Below are 9,948 nucleotides of genomic sequence, written 5' to 3'. Positions count from 1 at the left end.
AAGACTATTGTGCTTCAATTTTTATGTTTTGTGGACAGCTAGTTTACAGATAGGGTGTGTAAGCGGTGGCATTAATATAGCAATTGCCCGAGAATATTGAAATTTGGCCTCCAAGGACAGATTGCTGCCTATTTTCATTTGTTTAATGATTAGTTCATCACCAACTGCTGGATGTAAAAAATTAAATTGATAATTAATTCTGACCCATAGTCTTCAGAGGAAGCTCTCTACATGTTTCAAAAGCAGCAAGTCATCTTTTATATGATCAGGACAGAACATACCACAGCCTTTGATATTCACTTATATTTCACTTATACTTCACTTATACAGCGTTTTTGTAAAATATCAGTGAATCACTTATACTTCACTTATATTTCACTTATAGTCTTCTTTTTTTTAAATATCAGTGAATCACTTATACTTCACTTATACAGCAATGTTTGTAAATATCAGTGAATCACTTATACTTCACTTATATTTCACTTATACAGCATTTTTGTAAAATATCAGTGAATCACTTATACTTCACCTATACTTTACTTATACAGCAGTTTCTGTTAAATATCAGTGAATCACTTACACTTCACTTATATTTCACTTATAAGTCACTTATATATATCTAATACTTCTGTTAAATATAAGCGAATGACCTACACTTCACTTATATATATGGTTAACACTTCACCTATATGTCACATATACTTTGTATAAGTGATACCTCATTTGCATACAAAATCCTAATCGTTTACTTATAAGTCACTTATACTTGAAAAGTATTAACGACTTATACTTCACTTATAAGTGAAAAATATAAGTCATTTCGGTAAGGGTGTACTCTCCCACAGATAGGTTAGCACCATGTTGCCCTCAAAATCAAAATGCCTTGCCGTTATAAGTTGCCCATGTAAAAAGAAGCCTTTAAACACACCTATGTACATATTTCCTTTTTTTTAATTAAGTTATGAAATAGATATAGAAAATAAAATGGCCATACGGTTTTTGTCCTTTTGAAAATTGTATAATGGAAAAAAAAGCCCTTATATTTAAAACTGCAAATAAAATATGCCTGCAAAACGTCACTTTACCATGCCTTACTTCATTTCTAGGGTAAACACTGTGATGAATGGTATTGTTGGCTTGCATAATGCATTTCTATACATGCAGAGGTTATTTTGGATAACCTCTGCATGCATGTCAACACCTTTATTTAATATGCATAAATAAAATTATTTTCCAAAATAAAATGTTTTTCCTACCTACCTACCCTATATTTATAAGCTTTCTCATAACGAAACATCTATAGGTATATACTTCAAATCAAATAATAGTTTGTATCTGTGATAAATAATCAGGAAGTAATAGTTCCCCAAAATATAAAAAATATAATTTCCAAATGATTAAAAAAGTAAACTTTAGGGGTCTCCAGGTCAGAAACTATGAGAGATATGTACAAAATGAGTACAGTTATAGATTATCCATGTATGAATTAGCTAATATAGCAAATTATAGCTGGATATCTTTATAATTAAAAAGGTTACTAGCATCCAAAATTATATCCAGCACTATATGTATTATTTTTCAATACAAAATAAAATACCATTGTCAAAGTGGCTATACAACAAGTTGAAATAATTAACAATGTTTTGTCCATGCATTAACCTACGTACTGAAATGATACACAGAGTTAGTTGCTTCTATCTGTGATTCATGATTGGCAGGTGTGTATTTGATTGGTAACCAGACGAGCCAATTAATTGATGCTGTCTAAACACAAAAATACATACCGGTATTGTGGAATATTACCTGTTGCCCCTAAAATGGTAATGGACATGGTTTATTACTGTAAATAGTTCTGTAAAACTATTGATTAAGTAGACTTTTCCATCTAAAACCACAGAACTGGAGCCAATTTCACTAAACATCGTAAGTTACGTTTTGCACGTAAACGTAAATCTACGACTGAAGAGCCATTTCACAAAGAAGTGTTAGCTTAAGCTACGAGTAAAGTTAGACGTAAATCTAAGAGTGCCCTCGACCACAACTAGTCTCACACGTAAATTGCTACATCCACTTCGATAATTCATAAAAATTAATGGTAACACGTTTGTTTTTTGTAAAGTGTTTAACAAATTAACTCCCTTTATTAATCCAGTGATAGCCAGTTTTGTTACCTGTGTCATTTGATCCACTCAGGGTGGGAATTAGCTCAGTCGGTTGAGTGCTCGCTTGAGGTGCCAGCGTCACAGGATCGGACCACCTCGGTGGATCCATTCAACTGATTTGTTTTTCTTCTGGTTCCAACCAGTGCATCACAGCTGGTCAAAGGCCATGGTATGTGCTTTACTGTCCGTGGGAAGGCGGATATAAAAGATACCTCGCTGTATTAGGAAAAAAATGTTGCGGGTTTCCTCTAACAACTACTTGTCAAAATTACCAAATGTTTGACATCAAATAGCCGATGAATAATAAATCAATGTATTCTAGTGGTGTTAACTCTTTGGGGTCGAATTCCGACTGACGTTGTGATTTTCATTTACGCTAAAAGTCGAGTCCCGCCTGTACGCGTTGTTTACAACTAGCAGTAATTGTTGAATGCCGACTGGAGGCGTGACCCAACTTAGATGTAAAACGAAAGTTCATTGGACAGTATAATTACTATCCAGCTTTAGCAATAGGTTGAAGGTCAATCTAGTGACCAATAGAAAGCGTTCTTACAACTGGCTTCATTAGATGAACCATGTTTTCCTTCCGAAATTTTTTTGCATTGAAAAACAAAATGGAAAATGGCGATTTTTTTAATTCGGAAAATTAAAGCCTTTCAGATTTCGATGGTTTTACCAACGATGATCTACCCAATGAAACGTTTGATTTAGATGGAAGAGATAATAGTTCTGATGTGGATCTGAGCAGCGATAGCGATGATTTACCCCTGTCACGGCTTCGAAATGGACACAATGGGTAGAATGGCAATGAAGAAATCGAACCGGAAATCCCAAATTGAACTACATCGTGGAGTCCAGTCCTGACCAATATACAGGTAGATGCGTTTGTGCAACCTGTCGGTGCTGTAAACATTCTTGGAAATGATGCAAAGGAAATATATTTTTTTGAACAAATATTCCCCGACGAGTGGTATGTGAAAATCGCCCAAGAGACTAATAGGTATGCACAATCAAGAATCGAACAAAATGGCGACGACCCAAAATGGTGTGCAACAAATGCGGATGAAATTCGGGCATTCATTGGATTCAATATTCTTATGGGAATTGTGATTGCACCCAATCAAGACATGTATTTTTCGATGGATGCATTTTTTCGACCAACAAGTATGTCTGATCGTATTACACGTGACCGCTTTGACAAGCTTTGTCAGTATTTTCACGTTTGTGATATTTCTACTTATCCGAACCGCGGACAACAGGACATGATAAACTGGCTCATGTTCGTCCTTTTTTAGAAGCTATTCGTGTGCAGTGTAAAACACAGTATTCGCCCCACTGTGAGACGTCAATAGACGAAGCAATGGTGGCCTATACTGGTCGTTTGTCAATCAAGCAGTACCTACCCCTCAAACCAACAAAACGTGGCATAAAGATATGGGCACGGGCACATCCGCACAATGGTTTTCTGAACGACTTTCAGGTGTATACAGGCAAAGCCAACAATGTTGTTGAAACTGGCCATATACATATGGGGGAAAAATCACTGTGTGTATTGTGATAATTACTTCACTTCTGTGCCACTGTTTCAAGAACTTCTTGACAACAAAACGTATGCTTGTGGTACAGTACGAACCAATAGAAAGTATTTGCCGGCCAGTGTAACCCAAGCGAAGTTGAAACACCAAGGTGAAATGATAATAGAACAAAAGGAAGGAAGCATGATAGCTGTGGCATGGCATGACAAGCGGACAGTGAATATCCTATCAACTTTATCAAATCCACTGGAACGAACCACTGTGAAACGAAAAAGAAAGACGGCACACAAGTGGATGTTCCCTGTCCCCAAGCAGTGAAATCCTATACTACATACATGAATGGAGTCAATAGGGCAGATCAGTTGCGGTCATCTTATTCAGTTTCGCGAAGGGCAGCCAAGTGGTGGAAATATTTGTTTTGGTTTTTGATTGACATTTCGATCATAAATGCATTCATTATGATGAAAGAATCGGCAAATCACCAAATGACTTCCAAGACAGGAAGGAAGAAGGAAAGATGTCAACTGGAATTTCGTCAAAACTTGACAAAACAGCTAGTTGGAACGTACTGGCACAAGAGGAAGAGGGAGAGTGTACAGAAGAAAGCCACAGATGGACTTTTACACTGGCCAGTGGTTCTTGGCAAAAAACGGACATGCAAGCAGTGCAGCCTTCAGGGTGTTAGACGTGAACCAACCTCAGGCTGTGAACAGTGTAATGTTAACCTGTGTGTGGGTTGTTTCAAGCCTTACCAGAAGGCAAAATGTCCAGCTTTGTTTCAGTAGAACTGAATAAAAGAAAGTAAGATTTGTTCAATTTTTTCTTTACTTTCATCATTTAGAGACAATTAAAATCATTTTACAATTATAATAATTTGAAAATAGCATATATTCTTATTGGTACACACAATATTAAATATCACACAAAATTTGGTGTGCATATGTTTATTAATTATAAAGTTACAGGCATTTTTCTGAGAGCTATAGCTTTTTCATGAAATCCTTCATTATGCAATAGGGCATTAGCAGTAAACACTACCTAGGGCTCAGATCCAAAATGGCCGCCAGGCCTCAAAGAGTTAAACAAAAAAACTTTTTTTTTAATCCACTCAATTTTTTATTTTTCAAATAGGCTGATAGCGTTCAGCTAAGAAGAGTCTGCATATTTTCTTATGTGCAAATGTATGCAGCAATAAACCAGACGATATTTCCCCCAGTACCTATTTCGTGTTCCAGCTCCCATTAAACGCAGGGCCGTACCGTCCTCTGGATATCGGGGTGCAAGCCTTGAAATAAAACATTTTAGTGTACCTGACACAACAGTCTTCGCCAGGAAAGGCGAGTGATCACTCCCGCTCCCCTCCACACTCACCTGGAAGGTTTTAGGAGAGTGGCAAACTGATCGCCTCTCACTAAAATATTTAATGCATTTTATTTGATACATCATGTGATTGCTCGCCTAGAACAATATCAGGAGAGTCATCTTCAGCTCGCCTTGATTTTGCTGGTGGCGAGGACTGCACAATGTCCTGCACCAATCAATTTGTGCCTGACATGAACGAAATTGTACCTGTCACAAAACATTGTAAATAAAAATGAAATAAATTATGTTTTGTGTTGTTTAATAATTGATATATTTAATTACTAAATAACCAATGCAGCAATTAAGGCAATAGTCACCAAATGATGACATTTGTTATTGTTACGTACTTACTAGTCTATGATGCATTAATATATGTCCTCTAGTAAAGCTGTATCCTAACCAGCCGCGAGCTACATGAGCGATTATTTTAGAAATCATGGATTTCAATTGCCGTATCCTAACAGCACGCGTGCGACGCGACATATAAATCTGTCCCGTCGCACGCATATGCGGCAATGGAAGTCCATGATTTCTAAAATAATCGCTCGCGGCCGGTTAGGATAGGGCTTAAGAAACCCATGAAACTGTTGTCACTATCACTTTGTGTTGAACTTTCAGATTCGTGATGATCTGACTCGGACTCGTCCATTTTTTTCAATGTCATCAGTGTCTTGTTTGTGGTAATATTCTATATTTTTGGTTGCCAAGTGATCTTTATCATTTGACACACGCAGATTTGTGGACTCTTTGATCCATGCGTCCGAAAAATCGTGATTATACTGCATTTCTTTTTTAAATGTTTTGCAGAGCGAGCACGTCATAAGTGTAACCTCGCCTTTGGTGTTTTCTTCAAACTGTAGCCACAAAGAGGCATTTGGTTTAACTAAATACTCCTTTTACCATTTTAGTTCAGTGCTAGATTTTAAGATACTATTCTGCGGGATATTCGTTTGGGAATTTTTGGGGGACGATTTAATCAGCAGCTGCCCGCCACGGATACTGGGAACAGGGACAGTTGATTTGTCATTATCGGTACCTGTCTGTTCTTTTGCAGCAAAGACTGAAGTTATTTTGTTCAACATCCTTTAACCACGAGGCAATTTGAATTGCAAACTTTAAACGAAAACGCCACAGGAAGTATACGCTAAGTACGAAAGGTCAATTACTAATATGCGTGACATCACTTTTCACAATGTAAGTTCCCGCAAAATCGAGACTATAAAAAATCCTACTAAACAGGTACGCGGACTGTAGATTTGGACTGTCAAGTGCCCCACGAACCTGTTCGAATCCCACTGGTACACATTTGTATTTTTTCATTCGTAATCAAATTTTTTTTTAATCAGTGCATTAAGTGTATTCGACTCCAAAACAGCAACGTGAGCTTCGGACATGGTGACCGGCGCAATCAACATAGTTACTGACAAGTTACAAATTTGTACCGGACAATGACCGTGACCGGCCACTTATTTCAAGGCTTGGGGGTGTGGTAAACTGTCCTGAAAACGCGTCTCTTCTCGTCTTCATTACGAATATATGTGGATCCCTTTCGGATCTCGGCTCATTTGCCTTGCACAAACTCAACTTGTTCCTTTTACAATGCTGTGACACCCCTCTCCCCTTTACACATGTCTAGATCCGCACCTGCTATTAAACATATTATTTTAAAACTTATATTTGACGGACTGTGCAATGTTTTACTTTCATCTTTCTCAAATTCAACTTAATATTTTCTCTACAATTTAGAAATAAAATAGATATCCATACACAGATGACTGCCTGCTTAACTGACGATTATTTTGATAGAGGTGAAAGTTGTCTAGAATCCCTCCACCAAAAAAAATAAAAATAAATAATAATAATAATAATAATAAAAAATCCCATATATATATATACAGTGAAACCCCACCTAACGACCACCCCGATTCTAAGACCACCCCACTAAACAGATCACTTTTTAGAAGACCGGAATATTTCCTTCATATTTAATAGTAAAAATTACCCAGTATTCAGACCACCCCGCTATTGTGGATTACGACCAGTAAAGTCAGTCCCGATCGTCGTTTTGCGTATATTTCGACCCCGCCAGTGCGACCAAATTACGATATCAATATGTCAGATTTGTTCATTCCCAAGGCTGTTCAATAATAACTGATCTAAATTTAATGCTTGCTTTGTTTTAGCCGAGACTGGAACAGGTAACAGGAAGTAAAGTAAACACCAATGTTCTGTCTTTTGAAATGAATTGAAACTGTTAAAGAGAGATACACGTTTAAGTCGTTGAAAAACCGCCCATCGCAATCTGTTCACATAACCAACTTTCAGTTTCCGGAAAACATTGTCAACTGATTAATATTAATGAAGCGATGTAACGCGCTGATTGCCTGCAAGCCAGTCATCAGACTCTAGAGCCTACACTCATTCGGATTACGAGAACAGGCGTTCCACGCGTCAATTAAATAGCATTGTAACCAATAAACTGTCTATACAAATTGCAATAGCCATTCCAGCAGAAAGTCGCCATAATCATGTTTGATGTTGAAAGAAACGATACAGGTCAGAAGTCGGCATGACACGTGTTTAATGCTTATGTACCTGTTGTTCGAAGATACAGCCTAAATCTACCGAGTCTAATAAAATGTGTTAATGATAATTAGGACACAATAGAATAAATATACCGACTAATTCACTAGGAAACAAAAGAAGTGTTGTTATCCGTTATTGAGATGTGTAATGACTGAGGCCATAAAGTGAGTTGTGTTTTGTTTTGTTTTTGACCCTCTCGAAGTGAGGTAAACGGTAAACACTACGAATGCCGTATTTCTTCCGTTATATCGGCAGAGGTAATATCAACGTTTGAAATGGGAACCCCCAAAAAGGGTAAATAATGTTGTGAATTGACTTTGAAAGAAAAAGTTACTTTCATAAATGACAGTCCAGGAAAAAGTCAACGCACACTTGCAGAGAAATTTGGTATCGGAAAAACGGAAGTACAGTTAATATTGAAAAGAAAGGCAGAGATTTTGGATGGCTACGAGAAAAATAAAGATAATGATCGAAAACGTTTATGTGTACGTTCTCCCGTAGAACAGCTGAATACATTAATGTGGGAATGGTTTCAACGCATGCGCGGTCAAGATGTACCGATTTCAGGCCCCATGTTAAAAATGAAAGCTTTGAAATATGCAACTGAACTTGGAATTGCAGAAAGTGAGTTTAAGGCTTCAAATAGCTGGTTAAACAGATTCAGGCAACGACACAATATAGCCTTTGGAATAATCAGTGGAGAAAGTGCCAGCGAAGGATGTCACGAAGTGGATGGAAAAGTTGCCTGACATTGTTTCGGGTTACGCTTCGTGTGACATTTATAACATGGATGAGACTGGACTGTTTTATCGGGCTCTACCTGACAAAACATTACGAGTACGGGTGAAGAATGCAAAGGTGGCAAAAATTCCAAAGATCGAATAACTGTAGCCGTGTGTGTAAATATGGAAGGTCACTTCGACAAGCCACTTGTGATTGGAAAGGCAGCTAAACCACGTTGTTTTCGGAACATAAACGTTGCCCGTCTTCAAGTGACATGGAAATCGAACAAGAAAGCCTGGATGACAGGATTCCTGTTCACAGAATGGATAAAGGACTTTGATAAATGCATGAGACTATCAAAACATAAGGTTTTACTTCTTCTTGATAATGCCACTTCACATGCCAGTACAAAATTAACAAACGTGAAAGTCGTGTTTCTTCCTGCCAATACAACGTCGAAATTGCAGCCACTAGACCAAGGCATTATCCAGGCTATGAAGATGGGTTATAGAAAACGGCTTCTCAGATCAGTGATAGCTCGACTGGACAGTGAAGAAAATGTCAGCTCAGCTGATGTTGCAAAAAGTGTCTCTGTGTTGGATGCTGTACAGTGGTTGAAAGCTGCAGTTAAAGATGTGAGAACGGAAACTGTGAAGCGATGTTTTGCAAAGGCTGGTATTCGCAGTGCTGCAACGCCAACAAATGAAGATGATGATCCCGATGATGATGTGCACCTAAGTAAACTTCGTGAGCTAGTTGTCATGGCAAATGGTAGACTTGAGATAGATGATCACATGAGTGTTGAGGAATATTCAAACATGGACTTTGATTTGCCCGTTTGTGAGAATTTAGAAGAAGACTGGGAGGATACACTGGTGCACAGAATCAATGGAAAGGAAAGTGAGGAAAATGTGGAACCATCTGTAAATGACAGCGACGATGACGACAAAACTGAGGGTAGCTTGATTACCAGCCACCAAGATGCGCTTAAGTGGTTAAGAGAGATTAGTATGTTCTGTTTGACAAAAGAGATTGATGGTGTCCCAGAATTGATGCAGAAAGCACAAGAGGAACTTGAAACTCGGGCTGTTCATGTTAAGTGTTCATCTAAGCAGTCAACAATAGACAACTAAGATCCAGAGTTCACACATGCATACTGATTGACTTTATATACATGTACATTTTTAATTTTCATTTTCTTAGTGCTCAGTTATATTGTACGGTTCATTTCATGTTGACAAATATATTATGTAATTCAAATAAATATTTGTAGTACATTTCTTTTGTTGTTTTTTTTATCACTTTATACACAACACAATTAAAATATTAAAAACCTTCTAAATGTTAGTAATTCGGTAATAGGACCACCCCACTATTAAGACCAATTTTCATAAGTCCCACAGGTGGTCTTAATAGAGGGGTTTCACTGTGTATATATATATATATATATGTATATATATATATATGTATATATATGTATATGTATATATATGTATATATATATATGTATATATATATATATATATATGTATATATATATATATATATATATAAATAAGTGTGTGTATGTGTGTATATAT

The 9,948-nt window shown here is 37.2% G+C and overlaps 1 protein-coding gene across 1 annotated transcript; it reads left to right on the top strand.

The window, feature by feature from the left end:
- Positions 1 to 8,550: 8,550 nt before the first annotated feature.
- LOC121366264 (tigger transposable element-derived protein 6-like) lies at positions 8,551 to 9,501 on the top strand. Its single transcript, XM_041490775.1, has one exon. The coding sequence runs from the start codon at positions 8,551 to 8,553 to the stop codon at positions 9,499 to 9,501; it is 951 nt and encodes a 316-aa protein (XP_041346709.1).
- The last annotated feature ends 447 nt before the right edge of the window (positions 9,502 to 9,948 follow it).

This window comes from Gigantopelta aegis, unplaced genomic scaffold, assembly GCF_016097555.1.
Source record: "Gigantopelta aegis isolate Gae_Host unplaced genomic scaffold, Gae_host_genome ctg5127_pilon_pilon:::debris, whole genome shotgun sequence".
NCBI lineage: Eukaryota > Metazoa > Mollusca > Gastropoda > Neomphalida > Peltospiridae > Gigantopelta > Gigantopelta aegis.
The sequence above is the reverse complement of the archived record's forward strand: the minus strand, read 5'-3'. Positions and strand labels throughout refer to the sequence as shown.